We start from the raw sequence: 20,286 nt of genomic DNA on the forward strand, positions 1-20,286 counted from the left end.
GCGTTTACTCAGAAGTAAGGCTCAATGAGTTCAAAGTGCCTTACTCCTAGGAAAGTGGATATAAGATTATAACGTGCATTATAGTTGGAGGCCTTTGACATAAATCTGCATTTTATTCAGTTGTCGTTTTGTGTAGTTACAGCACAAATTACTTTGAATTACCTGCTTTCTGGTTTTGCCTGGTATTCGTTCTGCTGCTTCTCTGCATGTATCTCTCGCTGCGTATTTTGGAAAGTTGTTTGCTTGCTTTGCATTTGAATAACTGTTAAGGTATCACAGCCAAATTTTTGCACGACGGGTCCAAGGTGCAGTCTTTTGTCTTCTGTTTGGATGTAATTGGATGCCATGCAGAATCACCAATGGTGGGCTGAACCTTTCAAAGCTATCTTGGATTTTGACCAGGGATTACGAAAACACTGATATTTTGATTTCCTAGAATTCCTGGCAACACTGGGCATGAGACGGTAGGTGCTTTATAACACCACTTAGTCATAGTGTTTTCTAGTGAATACCACGGGACAGAGTGACAGAGAGTTCAAATACGAGAACCTCTGTGAACCCATTTCTTAGAACCTCTGTGAACCCATTTCTTTGAGCAACTCTCTGTCTCGCTCAGCGCACCCCACCAGATTGCCTTGAGCATAACAACTGCTAGGTTGTTAAACCTCTTCCCGCAGTGCTGTAGAAATATAATTGCATACCTACCCACACAGAAAGGGCCTGTAGGTTTTTCTGCTAAATCACAAAGACCAAGTACTACTTTGTATGTCAGCAAAACTCAAGCCTGCCTGTGACCCATTGTGTTCTCTGTAGCGTCGGGTTGAAGTTATTTTTATTCCATTTACAAACGATTGCAGCTTGTCGTAAGTTCTGAGGCTTCAGACTGAAACTGTTTACTGTTGCTGCCTTCTGTTGCCTCAGCTTTATTCTGAGGGCAGCGATTCTAAACCGATTTCCTTGGAAGTAAGTTCCACCTGAATCTCAAAAGCCTATTCTCCAAGTAAATGCTTTCCGCTTGCCAGTACATCGTTTCCGTGTGCATTTCCTCTGTGGTTGGTTTTCCCCTCAGACAAGTGCCACCTCACGTTGGTATCTCAGGCAAATCTGACAGAACACAGGCCTCATAAAAATCCTCCTGTGGATGCCATGGCTGATTGCGAAGATTTGATGTGCTATGGCAGTGGTTTTCAACCAGTGTGCTGTGGCACCCTGGGGTGCCTTGAATGATGGTCAGGCGTGCTGCGGACAACACTGGCCTCTGTCCCTCTTTCTTTCCCTCCTTCCTCTGATGCCCGCTCACATCTCTGCCTCCCAAAGGCTTGCACAGCTGTTTGTTGCAGCAGCCCTGGCTATCAGCTCTGCAGGCAAATGGCACCTATCTTTGGGACAGGTCGTGGGAAGCCCAGAGACCAGGAGTGGCAGCAGCGGCTGCCCAGAGGACTCCCAAGGAGAGGAGGCAAAGGGAACACTCCACAAGGTGTTTGAAAAAGGGTGAGAGACTGCCAGTTCTGCAGGCAAGGGGTGACATAACTGGGCTCCTGAGCCCCACAGGGGTGACACAGAAAGAATGTACAGTGGTACCTCGGGTTACATACACTTCAGGTTACAGACGCTTCAGGTTACAGACTCCACTAACCCAGAAATAGTATCTTGGGTTAAGAACTTTTGCTTCAGGATGAGAACAGAAATCGTGCTCCAACGGCGCGGCAGCAGCTGGAGGCCCCATTAGCTAAAGAGGTGCTTCAGGTTAAGAACAGTTTCAGGTTAAGAACGGACCTCTGGAACGAATTAAGTACTTAACCCGAGGTACCACTGTATTTGGTCAAGAGAGCCATGGACTCAAGAAGGTTGAAAACCTCTGTGCTATGGTTATGTGTTGTGGATTGGTCATGCAGTATGGATTTTAAATTTGTGGCTTTCTGTCCCATGTTTGACAGATGTAGGTGGGGCAGAGCTGCTGGCAGGTGGCTTGCATTTGCTTACAGGGAGCGGGGAAAGGCAGAGAGATCAGCATGTTGCAAACACACCAGCAGGGCCAATATGGTCTCCTGCCAGTGCATTTGCACTGCGCTGACCAGCCCTGCTCCCTTGCACCTTCCCACCTCCCAGTAAGCAACTGCGACCCACCTGCCACACAGCTAGCATAGTGACTGTGCCCTACTTCTGATGCTTAGATGCATCTAGTCAAAAGAAACTTTTAGTGGGTAGTTGCTTAAGATTTGGGTCAGGTTCTGCTGTTTAAATACAACTTCCTTTCCGAAGATTGCCGTCATGCAGATGAAGTGATGTCTGATCCAGCACGTCCTCAGATCACTTTCGGGTGGCGTTGATTCCCATGAGTGCTGCAGGATATTTTCCAGCTGCTGTGTGTATAGAAACCAGTTGGCAAAAAAGGTGGCTGAATAAAATGATGTATCAGATTCTTCTGAGAACTGGCCCTTGGTGTAGAAGGATTTGTTGGTGGTTATTCAAATGTGGGTTTGATCTCTTGTATTTTTAAAACGATAACACAGCATCTGAAACCTCTGCCTCACCTGGTGCAGTTCCCTTTCTCAGGCAGGTAAAGCAAATGGGCCTGTGCTTACATCCCTATTTCTTTTCTAAATTGTATTTTAAGATAGATTAACAAAGTTTCAACCTATTATATGATATTGGAAAACAGCAGAGAAAACAAACAAGGCTGGCAGAGAGGATGTTTGAGCTAATTTGTTACCCATAAAGTGTATTCACAAGTCATTCGGGGCAATAGTTTAAGAAACAAGTTCATTTAAAGCAGTGGTTCCCAGACTTAATGTTTCTGTGGTTAAAATACCTAGATGGGGATGATAGCCTGACTTCAGTTGCCTGTGCTGCAATGCATTGTCTGTGGGGCTGTCTTTGAAAACAGCTAAGAAGCTGCAAGCTTCTACAGAATGTGGTAGCACAATTGTTAACTGGGAAATGGAGTAATGGTAGACTTTTCCCAATTCACGGGGGGGGGATTAGGGGGGCTAGGATTTATTTTTTTTAATTGTCTTGCAATCTCTTACATAAAAACCATCCATCTGACCAGGTTTCAGCTAATTCCATCTGTAGGAGTTGTTGTGCCATCATTGCCAACAGCCCGATGTTTCTGTAATCAGCTCTTCAAAGTATTTAATTCTAGTTCATTCAGGCTAAACACCTGTATTGATGGCAAAGATGACAGCCAACATCTTGGAGCAGAAGTTTCCTGCTGAGAGCACCTCGAAGTCCAGGTGCTCTCTGAATTGAAAAAGTGTGGGAATCACTAGTTAAAGCGTTTTAAAAAAGAAAAGTGACTTATCTTGTCTTTTCCCTTATTATTCCAGCAGTTGACAAATAAAAGGCCATCATTATTGGACTGTTTCACATTACAATTTTCATCACAGAGGTTTCCTGAAACCTGGAAGTCTCTCTTTTCGCGGGCTTCGTTTTGAGGGCTTCTCATATGATTTAAATTTAACTTTTAACTAGCTCCGTAGTGTGGATTGAAATTTAACTTTTAACTAGCTCCATAGTGTGGTAGGTAATGTACAAGCAGACAAGTGCAACAGTTTATGTTCCATATGGTTTCAGTCAGGCATGGCCAAACTTGGCCCTCCAGATGTTTTGGGACTACAACTCCCATCATCCCTGGCTAACAGGACCAATGGTCAGGGATGTTGGGAATTGTAGTCCCAAAACATCTGGAGGGCCGAGTTTGGCCATGCCTGATTTAAAGCCTGCAGAACGGAATAAGTATGCTAGTTTAGGGCTAGGGGGGGAAATTCAGATTTTTAGAGGCAGCACTACATTTTGAGGCATGTTGTAAGTGGGTGCCAAGTCCCAACTCACCTTCTTTGGGGCTTCACCTGAGAGGTATGAGATTGGAGACCAAGTGCTAGTGGACTAAGTTCAGTGAGCCATCCTAGTTGGTGGCTCATGAGCTGGTGGTCCACTGCGAGTGCTTCAGCATCATTGTATAATTGAGTTGCAGCCATAGCCCTTGAGTTGGCCAGTTGTGGCTCTGCAATGTCCTCCTTGAAGTGAGGGAGGGGACTGTACACAGCATTCCAGGTGTGGTCGGGCCATATATTTCTATAACATTATGCAGCAAAAGATTACATATTCACAGTGAACCACAATGAGCCCAGCAACCCTGGCTTATAGTGACATTTGAATGTTGACATTTAAAAAAAAACCTTGGGGAGCCAAATTAGATTTGTTGGGTTATTCGTATTTGCTTTTTATACTACGTTTAGCTGCCGGTTTTAGATTGCTGTCTTCATTTGATGCCTTTTGCATAATGGTGTTTGGTTTCAAATGGCTCTTTTTAAATAATATGGTCTTGAGAAATATGATATGGGCGGCATATTATTATTATTGGGGCACAGGTAATGCTGTGGGCTAAACCACTGAACCTCTTAGGCTTGCCGATTGGAAGGTCAGCGGTTCAAATCCCCACAACGGGGTGAGCTCCTGTTGTCCTGTCCCAGCTCCTGCCAACCAAGCAGTTCGAAAGCACACCAGTGCAAGTAGATAAAGAGGTACTGCTGTGGTGGGAAGGTAAACGCCATTTCCGTGCGCTTTGGTTTCCGTCACGGTGTTCCGTTTCGCCAGAAGCAGTTTAGTCCTGCTAGCCACATGACCAAGAAAGCTGTCTGTGGACAAACACCAGCTCCCTCAGCCTGAAAGCAAGATGAGTGCCACAACCCCATAGTCGCCTTTGACTGGACTTAATCATCCAGGGGTCCTTTACCTTTATATTTACCCTTTACCTGTCACAGCAGCCAACCAAACATCCCCCAAGCCCACCTCGCCTGGTGCTCCAGGGCATTATCTGACCCTCCAGAGCAGCTTTCCATGAGGCTTCTGGGGGAAGAATACATTGGTCAAAACCACTCCCTCCCCCCCCCTCTTTCTGTGATACTAGCAGAAGTCTTATCATAAATCTGGATCCAACCCAATGCATCTCTAGAACAGGGGTGGCCAGTGGAGTACCCCCCCCCCCGATTTTGCTGGACCACAGCTTCCATCTCTGACCATTGGCCATGACTGTGGAGCTGATAGGAGCTGAGGTCTGACCGCATCTAGAGGACACCCCACTGGCCATCTCTGCTCCAGAGTGTTCCAGACATTAGTGAAAAAGGAGAATAACTTCAAGACAGGCCAGCCATTTCTGGATGGGGAACCTGCAGGCAGTGTTAGAAATAGAATCTAGATGAGAGCAAATGCAATATATGGCATTAATTCATTCATATATAATAAAAGTTACCATGTGATAAAGTAAAACTGTTAATTCCTGCAATATATTTGAGCTTTCACACAATCTTAAAAGCTATTTCCGGAAAACTAAGGCAACATAGCATGAGTTTACTACTCGTTTCCTGTTGTTTGAATCCAAGGGGTGGAGTGGGAGATCCATTTGCAGCCCCCTTGAACCTGGAAAATCACAGGAGTGAAGTGATGAAATTTGGGGCTCTATCCCGGCATATATTGTTGTTCCCTGTTGTTATCACGGGCAAAGAGAAACACACACATGTGCGCAAAGGGTGGAGGGGTAGTGACATTGCCCAATGGCAGTAGTTGTTGTTGTGTCACACCACACCTACTGGTGCGAGTAAAATTTAACACGATATATTGGGCAAGAAGCCATAGTTCCATAGCACAACAGGTAGTGCAGTGAGATCGGGACCTTAGAACACAGGACAGAAGTCCTAGCATTTTAATCAGGAAAACTAATGCAATATTCCCATCTGGATGCACCCTAATTGACTCTGCATTTCTTTCTCTCTCTCTCTCTCTCTCTCTCTCTCTCTCTCTCTCTCTCTCCCCCTGCAGAATCCAGCCATTCCAATGCAGAAACTGCAAGATATTCAGAGAGCCATGGAGCTCCTGTCAGCATGTCAGGGCCCAGCAAAGAACATTGACGAGGCGAGCAAACGTAAATACCAGTTTTGGGATACACAGCCTGTACCCAAGCTTAGTAAGTCTGTAGCCGGGACCGGGATAATGAAAGTATTCTGATTGACTGATTGAATATATCAATTTGCAGCCTGCCTTGTAAAGCAACCGTGTGAAATCCTAGTGCAACAGCAACCAGAACAAAAGAAGCAGGTGTAACGGCAGCGTTAAAAAGCAGTCTCATCGGAGGTTGAAACTTCTGGGGAAGGATGCCAAAAAGGCACCCGATGAACCAGCAGAGAAAGAGGAGGGCAGCCATGTTTGCATTGCCCCTTCCGCCCCGCTTTGGGGAATGCTGGTCAGAAAGTGGGATGCATACCTACGATTCATTAGCAGTTCTACGACCCCTATCATCCTTTTGCTGTATATGGGACTTAATAGAGCAATCTAAGCAAAGGTGGCAGAGGAAAGGAGAGAGCTCAGACTGGTTTCTGCGAGCTTGTAGTGGATCCTGGGGGAGTTGACAAAGGAGAGACAGAAGGGAAAAGAGAAAGCTTAACAGCAGGTGGATTTTAACATCAGGTGCTGCTCCTTAGATATAGTCAAGGCTTTAAAAAACACACACTTAGATCTGCCTACTTAGGGCCCTTTGACACAGGCCTCATCTGCACTAAACGTTTAAAGCAATATCATTCCACTTTGAACAGTCATGGCTTCCCCCAAAGAATCCTGGGAGTTCGTTAAGGGTACTGAGAGCCGTTGGGAGGCCTCTATTTCCCTTACAGAAATACAGTTCCCAGAGTTCCCTGGGAAGAAGGATCAATTGTTAGACCACTCTGGGAACTGTAGCTCTGTGGCCCCACCCCTGCTTTTTAACCCTTTCCTCTGTTCGGTCTTTTTTATGCTTAATTGGATTTGTGATGAAATGTCAAAGGAGAAAAGGGATAAGTGAGGACTGTAAAATGAGAAGTATAAAACCAGTTAGTTAAAGAAAAACTGCTTTTTTAAAGACTATATAATTTCCGAAGGGAACCTTTCCTCTGACAGACAGGCAGGAGTCATAGTGGTGGATGTTGAATTCCTAGTCTCCACCATTCTGTAGAAAAGTATTACTCCATTAATTGGGAGCCGTGAGTCTGCTGTTGGGGTTTGAATCTGCGTTTGAAGTGAGTTCATCTTGAGGAGCGGTCATGCTTATTATATTTGTTTATATCCCGCCTTTTCCCCTGACAGGCACTCAAGGCTGCTTATAGCTAAAATAGAAACAGCTAAAAGCAGGGGGGAAAGTGGAAGCAAGAATTTTTTTTGGAGGGGGGAGGGAACAATTAAACATGAATTATAGCATTCAGCAAGAAGAGGCAAAGAGTGATGTAACCAATCAAGCTACAATACATTGGACTGACTTGAGCAATTGAGGGCAGGCTGGGAGAATGCAACCTGAAGTTTACTTTACTATGATGTGTAATATTCTCACTTCATATTGGTTCCGTAAATCTTCCCCTTGTCCCTTAAAAGTGGGGATTTTCAGAAGCACGCCTGTAAGCTACACACAATGCAAATTTCCCCCCTCTTTCCCCGCTTCTTCCTCTTTTATGAACTAGGTGAAGTTATTACATCTCACGGCGCAATTGAGCCCGATAAGGACAACATCCGCCTAGAGCCATATTCTTTGCCACAGGGTTTCACATGGGACACTTTGGACCTCAGCAACGCCGAAGTCGTAAGTAGAACTGCTTACAGTCCTTAAAACACAAGCTGGGGAGGCCCATATATTTCGCTGCTGGGCATGTTTTATGTGCACAGATGCACTTGGGCACCAGGGCAGTTTTGTGGAAGTAAATGCATCACTACTATGGACTTTGAGCCACTGGACTACAGAGTACAGTGCAAAATTCTAGTTAGCACATTGGGATTAATTTTCCCCCCTTAATGCCTTTTCAGCTCAAGGAGTTGTACATGCTGCTAAATGAAAACTATGTAGAAGATGATGATAATATGTTTAGATTTGACTATTCACCAGAGTTTCTCTTGTGGTGAGTAACAAAATTCCATGCTTTTCCAAGTAGCAACCTTTGAAAAAATTAGTACCTGACTGTACTTGTTTTCCTCATCCCTCCTCAACTCTTTTTCCTTCTGTGTCATGTCTTGTTGCATAACAAGTCTGCAGGCAGGGTTGGTTGTTGTTTTTTTTAATGTATATCTCAGAACAGTGCCTAGAAAGCTGTTAGGTTCTTTGTAAATAACAATAATAACTTGTGGTTTTCTTCTTTCCAGGGCTCTGCGGCCTCCAGGCTGGCTTCCACAGTGGCATTGTGGTGTCAGAGTATCATCCAATAGAAAATTGGTAGGGTTCATAAGCGCCATTCCTGCACACATACGGATTTATGAGAGGTAAGTCCTGACCACATCTGATGTCAGTTTCGGCTAGGCATGTTGTTAAAAATCAGTTTCATCAATGGCAGATAGGGACATGTTGGAAAGATGTTCAGTGTTTTCTTAGGTCGAAATCCAGTATACAGTTACACTAGCTGAAGTCCCATTTAAAGATTCCAGCTTTGGCGTTTATTGGGAATGTCCTTGATACAAGTCTGTCCACCTCGGCAACTTCTTACTATTCAAAATAATGGGATGCTGCTCTATTTCGTGATAGTTTGGAACAAAAACCAAGATGTCCATCAAGGCCCTGGTCTACATGGGGTTCCACATATCCACCTGGGTGGAATTCAGGATCACCAAGAGCTAGAAGCAAGGTTAAATCAAAACGCCCTACATTTAAAAACACAAACTCTTAAGCCAGCAATATGAAGCACTTCAAAAACGTTTTTGAAAGTCAGAAGGCCCCAGTATGCAGCAGCAACCCAGATGTTTACAGTCCAAAGGTCTGTCTAATAAGGGAAAAACTTGTCTAGCCGTGCAAAAAAAAAAAAAACCTTTTAAGGGAATCATCCCAAGTGCACCTCCCCAGGAAAGAGGGTTTCAGAGAGAAGGTGCTGGCAAATTATTTCCAAAACATGTTTTGTTTATACAGCTGGAGGAAGGCAGGATTTAAGAAATGTGGCCTTGTGTGTTAAATGGTATATGGTGGTACATGGTCTGCAAAGAACACATTCCTTCCAATAAGAAACAGCCAACGTACCATTGGAATATTCTCTCTCTCAAAATAATCGAGCATTCCTTTTGCTGAACGGAGCCAGCTTTGAATTCTTCGTTGTTTTAAAAGAGGGGTGGCTCAACTCCTTTGGTCCAAAGGTCTTGTGTTTGCCCTTGGCCACTTCATGAGGTGTGACCAACAGCTACTGTGAGAGCCATTGTACTACAGGCTAGAGGTTGTCACCCCCACACACTTGTACACACACACTTACAAGTACACACACATAGCACACAGCTTCTTCCTTCTCAGCAGATCTGTGTAGATCTACTGAGGAGGGAAGTTACTGCCCTCTTAACCACTTATCAAATGACCTATTCGATGACCAGGGAGGGGGCGATTTGCATCCTCACTGGGGCACTGGGCTCCCCGCACGCAATCCTCCCTAGGAGAGGATTCCACAAACGGGGAGCCACTGCAGAAAAGGCCCTTTCTCGTGTTGCCACCCTCTGGACCCTCTCGTGGACGAGGCACACAAAGAAGGGCCTCAGAGGATGATCTTAGGGTCCGGGAGAGAGGCAGTGAAAGTTGGGAGCACAAGGGAATTATGCTTCCCATGTAACATGTGAAAAGGGCATTTTGTAGAAGGTTACATGGGAAGTTCTAATCGTGACAAGAGCTTGCGATTCCTAGTTCTGCAGCTGCATCTTTTGCACATTACATCAGTGCTTGAATTACAGGGAGAGGTCTCAACTCCCTTACGTTCTGCAGCAGCCCACTTGGGCTGGACTTTTGATTTGCCCAGAATCAGGAGGTGAGGCTTATGGCCTCGCTTTCTCTCTCCCGCCTCCTTGCAAATCCCTGCATTACGCTGGCAGCATAAGAGGAACTGAGCCTTGCAGGCATCACCTCTCATTTATTTATCGTCGCAAGAGTTTATATTACATTTCTGCACCACAGGCAGAATATTAGAAAATATTTGGATTGTTGTTGTTTAAAAAATAAGTGGTGGCTTATAACTTTTTATTCCCAGTGAAAAGAAAATGGTAGAAATTAATTTTCTGTGTGTCCATAAAAAACTGAGATCTAAGCGAGTAGCACCGGTCCTGATTCGCGAAATAACCAGGAGAGTAAACTTGGAAGGGATTTTTCAGGCAGTTTACACTGCAGGAGTGGTACTTCCCAAACCTGTAGCAACTTGCAGGTAAGCAAAGGGTTTTCCTGAGATAAGGTTGCTTTTCCAAAAGCTTGCAGGTGGTGGTGGTGGTGGTGTGGGGTTTATACATGCAGCTTTCAAAACACATCTTGTTTTTTTAAAGTTTCCAGTTTAATGATAAATCCCTCGCTGTGCACAAGCAGGTAAAAATAATTCAGTAAGAGGAATGAATAGCTTTATGTGGCGTCCAAACCCAGGGATTGTGGTTTGTTTATCCCTCTATAAGCCAGGATTGGTAAGCCAACCACAAGCCTTGATTTAAGTCTTAACTAGTGATCCTGGCTTGTTAGGGAGGAACCAACCACAATCCCAGACTTGGCTGTAACACTGAACCATTTCCTTACTGATTTGTTTGCCTGTTCATGCAAAGCGGGAGCATTCAGGCTGTATGTGCAGCCCATAACTCACGCACAGTATGGATTATTAAGCAAAGGCCCTTGGCTTAGGAACATCCCTAAAAGAGGGGATTGGTGTTGGAACAGTGAACCGGCATTGGGGGGAAATACAATTGAGAATACTTTGAGCCAGAGAAAGCACCTTTTCGTGCCCAGTGTTCAAAACGGTCAGTGTTGCCTCAATATATGCTATTGCCTCCATTTCTTTTTCTCCATCTTTCCGCTAAGAAAAACCAGCTTGCAGGTGAATCACTTTATGGTGTCAGTGTGAGGCTGCAAAGGGAGATTTAGTGGGCTGCGGGTTCAGCTGTCATTCCCTGTTAATGGAAGATGAAGTAGAATGCACTGTCCTCCTAAATTTTGCATTATCCTTTTCTGCCCACAGCCAGCATGGTGTAGTGGTTAGAGTGTTGGTCTAGGACATGGTTAGGCAAACTAAGGCCCAGGGGCTGGATCCAGCCCAATCGCCATCTAAATCAGGCCCGCGGACAGTCCAGGAATCAATGTGTTTTTACATGAGTAGAATGTGTCCTTTTATTTAAAATGCATCTCTGGGTTATTTGTGGGGCATAGGAATTCATTCATTCCCCCCCCCCAAAATATATATATATATATATATATATATATATATATATATATATAGTCCACCCCTTCCCCAAGGCCTGAGGGACAGTGGACCGACCCCTGCTGAAAAAAGTTTGCTGAACCCTGGTCTAGGACCTAGGACAGCACAGTTCAAATCGCCACTCAGCCATAAAGTTCACAGCTGACCTTGGGCTAGTCACAGTGTCAAGGGAGTGGGGGGGGGCACATACCTTAAACAAATGAATTAATTCAGTAGATTGTGCTTACGATATTAGCTGTCAGTGTGTTAAATTTTGTGGGTGCTTTGCATGGAAACACATTTCAAAGACCGAAATGAGATTTGTGCGTATAAAAATTCTGCTTGGTTATTTTCTAGGTCCTGTCCCAAGCAGTGGCGCAATAGCTTGCCTTAAATTGGATAATTTTACTTATAATGAAATGCAGGGGTTGCAGTTCAGGGACTGAGGTCAAGTGAGATAAATTTTATTTATTATATTAGGTGTTGTATTTTTTAAAAATGCACTGTATCCTGTTTGTAACAGTGAAGAGGGGTAGTAATAAATATTTTGAATAAATAAAATTAATATGTATATATATATATTAACATTTCTAGGTATTGGCATCGATCCCTGAATCCCAGAAAATTGGTAGAGGTGAAATTTTCTCATTTGAGTAGGAATATGACTTTACAGAGAACGATGAAGCTTTACCGACTTCCTGATGTAAGCATTAAGTCTGTTCACAGCATCCTCGCTCTCACAATGGGGCCCCAAATAGCCTTCTGTTAATCCTTTACAAGGCAGGCTTTCATTTTGGGAAGGCAGGACCGTTCGAGAGATGTGGAAATAGTTAACTCTGGTTAGGAAGAGGCTTTCAAAGAGTTGTAGAGTTGAATGTACTGATGCCATATACCAGGCATGTCCAACTTTCAAGAGACTGTGATCTGCAACCACTATAAAAAAACTGGCAGTGATCTACCAAAGTTGTTGAGTTTTTTGTGGGGGAGGGGTCCTGCAATCTACCACAGACACCCCACAATCTACTGGTTTATTAGGGGGAAATAACTATGGCCTGTGAACCTCCCGGATGTTTGTTGGACTCCAATTCCCATCAGTCCTGCCATTTTAGCCAATGTTCAAGGATGATGGGAGTTGTAGTCTAGCAGCGTCTTCAAGGCCAGAGGTTCCCCATCCCTGTTTCCATACTCATTATGCCCCCTTTAAGCGTTAGAGAAGACGTGACAGATATGCTGTGACAACATAGAGCCCTATGTTTTTCTGTAAAATCTGATGAGGCCATAAGGAGGCTTCGAACACAGTACTCTTGAAACCACTATTTGTTTTCCTGTATCTACGAAGTCCCTCTTGGTACTCAGAAGACCAGGGTCTTTTTTTTTTTTTTTTTGCTGCCCAAACATCCGTACGCATGCAGAAGTTCATGAAGGATGACTTTCCTGCCTGGTTGGTGTCACCTTGAAGGTGTTTTTGCTGGGAGTTATGCAAAGCAACATTCGACAGCAGGGATGGGCAAACTTCAGGCTTGCAGGATGTGCTTTGGATTTTACTGGTAACCTGAGATCCACCACCCAAAGCAAAATGCAAAATAGCAGCTCTGCTGGGTGGACATAAGCTAAGGAACAGAGTGTCTCCATGCGCAAGCTCAGCCAGGAACTTCGGAACAGTGCCAGAACCCAGCTTCCCAAGCAGTTTCACACAAAAATTCACTTCTGGTCTGGCCACCCCAGCATTATCAGCAACGTAATGGGGGAGACTGTGTTTTAGTTGTCGCTGTCCTCTTGCCAAGCCACCATAAAACACCCAGAGATCTCTCAGAAGTCCCCGATCTGTCTTCTGCCTACCTGAGTAATCTAGAGGATAGGCACAGTAGTTTTTCCTAACTGAATGCCCTAGCATTGTTTTTCTGCTTAATGTGTAAGCTGACTCTTTTTTAATCTCTGACCTCTTTTGTTATAACAAGGCCACAAAAACTTCAGGTTTGAGACCAATGGAACGAAAAGACATTAAAGCAGTGCAAGAATTAATTAACAATTACTTGAAGCAGTTTAAGCTCGCTCCTGTTATGGACGAAGAAGAAGTGGCCCACTGGTTCCTGCCTCAAGATCACATTATTGATACCTTTGTTGTAGAGGTAAGAGAGAGTCTGTCCCCTGCCTCCATCGAGATTGTCAGAAACGCCCAGCTGCATCAGACCAAAAGCCAATCTAGTCCCTCACCCATTTCGCTCAGTGATGGACCTGATGCCTGTGAGAAGCTCTTCCCTTATGTTAGGAACTCCTGTATCTCCATTTTAATCTATTATTTTTAAGTTACTGGTTGTTAGCTGACTTGTGAACTCCTTGTTCTGGAAGACAGTGTTGAATTGTTCAAAATAAATGTTAAAGTCTCTCCCAGAGAACCGGCAATGGTCCTTTTCAGGTGCAACATTAAAATCCAGTTTTGTTATGGGCACAAACAGCAGTGAGCCTCAAGCTCACTTTTTCCTGTTCTCCTCCATCATAGCTGTGTGGCTATCAGAAGCATCCACTTTTGCTTTTAAACTAAACAGTTTCTTTTTACATCTGAACTTGATTAAACTATGGATTGTTCAAAGAAGCCCGTATCAAACCGTAATTCCCCAAGTGTAGACGTAATTGAGAGACATTGCATAGTTAAAAGCAAAGCAGGTGCTTCTGATTTCTCACCAAGGCAGGAGGAGTGTGCAATCCCAATATTTGCTGCTGCTTGTGCATGTAAAACTTTAAACTATGATTTAGCATTATGTCCTAGCTGGGCAATAGTAACTTCTCTCTTTTGAAGTAAAACTGGATATGCCGATACTAAAACTTGGGTGATTTCAGATTGGCCTCCGTTGGCCTGATAATAATCACGGTTACTTCTACCACTTGGAATTGGGAGCTCTTCTTCTTTTGTTTAAATAAGGATAAATATGCACAATGTATCTGGGATCTGCAACAAAATGTTGCAGTATAGAATGGTCATGTTGAGGATTCCAGGTACAGTCATACCTCGGGTTAAATGTGCTGCAGGTTGAGCATTTTCAGGTTCCGCAGCAATCCGGAAGTAACGGAGCGCGTTAGTTCCAGGTTTTGCCGCTTGTCCACGCGCAGATGCTCAAAATGACGTCACACACATGCGCGGAAGCGGCGAATCGCACCCCGAGCGGACGCGGGTTGCGTTCGCTTCAGGATGCAAACGGGGCTCCGGAACGGATCCCATTCGCATCCAGAGGTACCACCGTAATTCATTCTACAGAGTTACATGTCCACTAAGCATATTTACTTCTCATTGGACTGTTTGCAGATGTGCCTTCTTGGGTTTTTTATACGTATGAAAACTTGGGGTTCCCCCAAGCATGCGGATACCTCCTTCTTGTGTCTTGAGGTGCCAATTTGACCGACACTCATACAACTGAGATCACCCTTTTGCAATATATGATACAACTCAGCATGGATTGATGCTGCTGGGCTTGAGCCTTGCTGTTATACGGATGGCTGCGCTATGCAGGCTGCTGCTCTGCCTTTTTAAATGGCAAGCTGTGCACTTCGACACTAGAGAAGGAAGTGAGAGCCAACGTGATCATTGACTGGGGACACCCTGGTTCAAATCCCCACTCAGTCATGAAGCTCACTGGGTGGTCATGAGGTTTAAAATGGGGTGGCATACCGTGTGTGCTACCTTAAGTTCCTTGGGAAAAGATGAGACATAAATGTAATAAAGGGGACAGTCTGCACATTCAACATCTTTGTTCTAGCCGCATGAACCTTTGGCCCTCCAAATCCCATCGTTCCAAGCCAGCATAGCCCAATGGTCAGGGATGATGGGAGTTGTAGTCCAACAACATCTGGAAAGCCACAGGTTAGCCAACCCTTGGCCTAAAGCAGTGTTTCCCAAACTTGGGTCTCCAGCTGTTTCTGGACTACAACTCCCATCATCCCTAGCCAGCAGGACCAGTGGTCAGGGATGATGGGAACTGTAGTCAAAAAAACAGCTGGCAGCCCAAGTTCAGGGAAACACTGGCCTAAAGTAATGACATTATAGATCGTGATCAGCATGAGATTGTTTTGAAACAAGTTTAACAGGGCTAAAATAAGCCAGAGCTGCTGGCCGTATTTATTTGGCTGGCTGTAAACTCTCAGCACATCAAATACCTCTTGGCTGCAGTAGTTTTTCTTGACCTGTAGTTCTGCCAGCCAGCTTGAGTTGCTTACGTCTCCAGTGTGCTATAGATTTCTCAGTAGCTTCTTTTTCTTCCCCTTCCTTTCCTAGAGTTCAAATGGTGTTTTAACCGACTTTCTGAGTTTCTACACGTTACCTTCGACGGTCATGCACCATCCCGTTCACAAAAGCCTCAAAGCAGCCTACTCCTTCTACAATGTTCATACGGAAACCCCTCTCTTGGATCTCATGAACGATGCACTCATTATAGCAAAGCTGGTAAGTAGCCCTGGCATTGTCGGGTCACTTGGGCTGCTTATATAGAAAACAAGGTTTTCCGTGGCCAGGAAAGCTGGGAGAACACAACTCCTGGTGTGACACACCTCTTGGCACTGGAGAGAACAGGGCAGCCTCTGCTTATGGACTTGAGCTCCCAGGAGGCCTTTGGGTTGTATGGAACAGCTCTCAGACAGAATCATAGAATTGTAGTGTTGGGACTCCCAATGATCATCTAGTCCAACCCCCTGCAATGGCAGAATCTCGGCTAAAGCATCCATGGCAGATGGCCACCCAAGACTCTGCTTTAAGACCTCCAAGGGAGGAGAGTCCACCACCTTCTGAGGGACAGGGGATTAACAATACACCCACATATTCCAAGTCTATTATTTTCTGAAAGAGCTCTTTTTTGCCTGTATGTTGCTGCTTCTGGATGAAGAAACAAGTGAATGTAAAATTGCAGCTTTCCTTGTCCCCGTTTTGTATCATTGTCTTGATTCAAACTTAAGATACAGCAACAGTGGCTCATTGCAGGGCTCTGAGAGAGAAGAGCTCTTAACCTATTACGTTCCAATGAGCCCATGGTGTGGTATTCGACTCATTGATCCCGTCAGCACAAAGACTTGAGGCTGTGCAACAGAACTTCCCTTTCTCACATTATCTGTTTTGTCTGTACTCAATTGAAAACCTCAAGAAATATTTAAAAAGAGAGAGAGAGAGAGAGCTCTAAATGAAATATAAACTAATGATAAAGTAACACTTTCCATCAGTAGATGTCATTTTAGTTCCGGTTAAAGTAAATCCAGCTCTTGGTCTCTCTCAGTTGTTTTTTTATACCCCCTGCCATCATTAAAAGTCTTGACGTATTGGTCTGATTACAGTTTTCATGTACAATAGATTGGCTTGCCAAGCGTGCTTCAGGTTTGTCCAAAACAACTTTGTCCTGCACAAACTACAGGTCAGAAGCTAGCAAACTTAAAAAAAACAAAACCCTTTGCCATTTGTCACATGTAAGCTGGTTCCTCCTGTTTGTCAGGGGTGAGGATTCTGCAAACTGGACTCCTTTGGCGCAGAACCTTGAATGTTGCCTGTGGTGCATTGAGTCAAAGCGAGTTTGGGTATCAGTTCAATTCCACTTGCCCACCACTTGGATGTTTTTGCATGCTTCAACATACATGTGACTAGCAACAGAATTGGGGAGCTAACCCCGACATGCCAGCAGGGGGGTTGCAAGAAATGGAGGGGTGACTATACCTACTGTACAGGATGTGTACCAAATGATGGGATCACATTCTAAGCACAGCACGCTTTCATAGGTAACCTTGATGCAAATGCTACTAGAAAAAAAATCATTATTTCTTTTCTCATATTGCCAGAAAGGATTTGATGTGTTCAATGCACTAGACTTGATGGAAAACAAAACATTCCTGGAAAAACTGAAGTTTGGTATCGGAGATGGCAACTTGCAGTATTACTTGTATAACTGGAGGTGTCCTGGCATGGACTCTGAAAAGGTAACACATTTCACAGAGGCTCAGTTGTCTATAGTGATTTGAATTACCCAGAGGCCCTGTGACTTTGCTCTTTCTTGTACCCTGGGGCAGGGGAGGCTAACCTATGGCTCACCAGATGTCATTAGACTACATGTAAAATCATCCCTAACCATTGGCCATGCTGGCTGGGGCTGATGGGAGTTAAGAGTCCAGCAACATCTGGAGGGCCAGAAAATAGCAACAAGTGTGTCTGACAAAGCCCGTTCTAGCGCTAAGTCATAAAATGGGTGGGGAACTGGATCCGTCCAGTGGGTCAGTCTCTCACTCCTCATGGACTGCCTCCCTGTTACTCACCTGATGTCAGCTGATTGACACCTGCATTCAAAGAGGATCACTTTAACCACTGATCAGGTGGAGTGCATTTACAGCTACCTCCTTTAAGGGCCAGCTCCCAGTGCCAATCACCTGGATGCCTTTAAAGGGGCGTACTCCACCAGTACAAATCAATTTGTATTGAATCCCAAGGGAGAACTCCCTAGTGCAGCCAATCCCCATGGGTCTCCCTGTCAGTGCCGATCAGCTGATTGGTGCTGACAGGGACTTGCAAAGGAACCAATAGGAGCTCCCGGTGGTTTCTTTAAGCCACATCCATACCTGCCTGACAGGTGTGGAGGGCAGGCAATGATGGTTTCTGAAGAACTGTCTCCTGGGCCAACTTGGCACCTGTGCTGGGACTAATGAAGCCAGTGGGCTGGAGATTTCCTTACCAATGTTTTTATTTGTTACCCTTACCTGCACTAACAAACCCGCTGTTGTCTTTCTAGGTCGGTCTTGTATTACAATAATGAGGAAGGACACTTGTATTTATAGTTCTCGGAAGTAATCATCTGGGCTGATGGAAGCTCTTGGATCGGTACCGTTCAAGAGGAGAGAAGCACAAAGGCTGGTGAACTTTAAAATAATCCTTTGAACCTTGGGGCCACGCGGAGGGGAAGTGAGGAGATCCATGCCTGACCAATCCTTCACACCTTCAGCTCAGCTCGGACCAGAGAGAAAAAGCTCATGAACCTTTTACTGTTTTGTCGATGAAACGAAATAAAAGCACATTTCTTTTAATTTCCAACGCTTAGCTCGCATCTTGATGGAAAAGGGTTCTCTCTTTTTCCCCCCTTCCCTTCCCCTGCGTTAAAGACTGTTTTTTGTACAACCAACTCGATTGCAGTGGTGGAATAGAGTACAAATTCTTTACTGTTAATGTGACTGAACTGCTGCATTTCTATTTATTAAGTGGTGGTAGTGTACATTTATCAATGTAACAAAATGAAGGAGCCGATTTTGAGTGTTTCTGCTTATTTTCCATCACGTGGATGTCATCGTCGGAAGGAGGAAATCCTTGGGGAGTATTATGACTGTCTGTTAGGAAACATGGAAAACCTTGGATGTATTTTGTAACTGTGGAGTGGTACGGGAAATGCGCTGGTCTTGGACTAGTGCATTTGTTTCTCCATAAGCAATGCTGCCAAATCAATAAAATAAAAAAAATTACAGATTTGTACTTCGATCTTCAGTAGATCACTGACTTGACTTCAAGAGTATTGCACTGTTTAGTGCGGGTGTTTATATGTTGCCTGAATTATATATTACTCTATTAATCTTGCAGCTATGAAGAAGGAAAACCTTTCGGGGGTTTCTTTCGGTGGCAGAGTTATGAGCAGCCTGTACATAAAAAACTTAAGAATTTTAGTACTGTTATCAAGATGTTATGACTGAATGTGTTCAAGGCTTTTGCAAAATTGCACATATTCCTTTTGTCTACTTGTTGTTTTTTTAAAAAAGGGGGGGTGGAATGTCCATTTTAAACAAAAAGTATGTTTGTGTAAATAAGTAAAATTTGCTTATAGTAGCAGTAGTATATCCTGGATTTTGGAACAAAGGATTTCACTGTCCCTTGTGCTTATTATAAGCAAATGTTCAGAACCCTGCGAGTACCTTTTTTTTGGTTGTTACCAGCCTTAAATAATATGCCATAATGTGTCTCTTTCTATCTCCCACCCACCCACCCTTGTTCTTTAATTCTAATAATGGCAACCAGCCTAAAAAAAGCAAAGGCCATGCATAGACATTGCTTGCTTGAAACAAAGGTATTTCCCAAGCTAGACTCACCCCAGATTGATTTCTCAGTGAGTTGGTATAGGTTGAACGGCTCTTGTAAATGAGTCCACGCTTCTCTAAGCTTTCAATTTAATGCACCATGATTCAATCAAAGGTGAAGATGTTCAGTAGTGATCTGTATAAGTTTACATGATGGTTAAACGTGTGTGTGAGTGTGAGAGAGAAAAAATATTAAAATAGCACTGAATAGCTGAAATTAGTGGAAGTAGGAGTGAGGAAAGCCTCAGAACTACGCAAGACTTCATAAGATTAATTATAACCCTTCATTTTTCTCCTTCACTAGACAACTGAGAACAATCTTCCCAATTATTACCCAATAAATTGCTGGAGCCAAGCAGGTCTGGTCAGTGCTTGGATGGGCGACCACCAGGGAACCACCTAGGTTAGGTTTCCATGGCAGAGGAAAGGCAGAATAGAAATGTAGTAAAAGTACAACAAATTAAATATTTGTGCTGGAAAGGTAAGAAAGCAAAGCACAGTTGGTGTAGATATGTGGTGATACCGCCTTTCCATAACCCTTTAAGCACAAACTACTGCAAGCACAAAGTTTTGCATCTGACTAAATAGGTAATAATTTAACGACACATCCTATATCCGGTTCTTGCTGCTGCCTCCTTACTGTCCCTACAACTTGCCTGTTTTCAGTATTAATATTAATAGCAGCTGATTGAAACAAGTTTCCTCTGAGCAGCCATTTTAAGTTGCACCACCGTTTTAGCTGTTTAGGGGCATTTTTAGTTTTTAGATTCAATAGCATGCTGTTAAACTGAACGTGGCAAGGCTGTAACCTCTGTTTAGGAAATCTGCATTGTGGGATCTGCAAGAACAGTTGTGACCTGCATCCCAAAATCCAAATCTGAAGTGCTTTTCTTCTTGCAGATATTTGGGCTGATTGACATGCTAAAGAAAATACTCCTCTGTTAAAGGCCAAATGCATCTGGGGTCAGTTCTGCATGCATTATTTGACCAAATGCAAGTGTCCAAAGCATAACATTGTGCTATC

At 44.1% G+C, this 20,286-nt stretch overlaps 1 protein-coding gene across 4 annotated transcripts in view; it reads left to right on the forward strand.

The window, feature by feature from the left end:
• NMT2 (N-myristoyltransferase 2) overlaps positions 1-18,227 on the forward strand; it is a 29,931-nt gene extending 11,704 nt beyond the window's left edge. For 2 of the 4 annotated variants that reach the window (XM_080974479.1, XM_080974477.1), the window contains exons 3-12: positions 5,821-5,965; positions 7,485-7,603; positions 7,825-7,916; positions 8,158-8,274; positions 10,005-10,175; positions 11,781-11,889; positions 13,145-13,315; positions 15,454-15,621; positions 16,995-17,132; positions 17,936-18,227. In XM_080974479.1, the coding sequence (XP_080830605.1) occupies positions 5,821-5,965; positions 7,485-7,603; positions 7,825-7,916; positions 8,158-8,274; positions 10,005-10,175; positions 11,781-11,889; positions 13,145-13,315; positions 15,454-15,621; positions 16,995-17,132; positions 17,936-17,956 (1,251 nt within the window). In that variant the 3' untranslated portion in view covers positions 17,957-18,227. The remainder of the gene's footprint in view (positions 1-5,820; positions 5,966-7,484; positions 7,604-7,824; positions 7,917-8,157; positions 8,275-10,004; positions 10,176-11,780; positions 11,890-13,144; positions 13,316-15,453; positions 15,622-16,994; positions 17,133-17,935) is intronic. The other 2 variants (XM_080974480.1, XM_080974478.1) reach the window with 1 other exon arrangement.
• Positions 18,228-20,286: the final 2,059 nt, after the last annotated feature.

This window comes from Podarcis pityusensis (genome assembly GCF_964106645.2).
Source record: "Podarcis pityusensis genome assembly, chromosome: 12".
NCBI lineage: Eukaryota > Metazoa > Chordata > Lepidosauria > Squamata > Lacertidae > Podarcis > Podarcis pityusensis.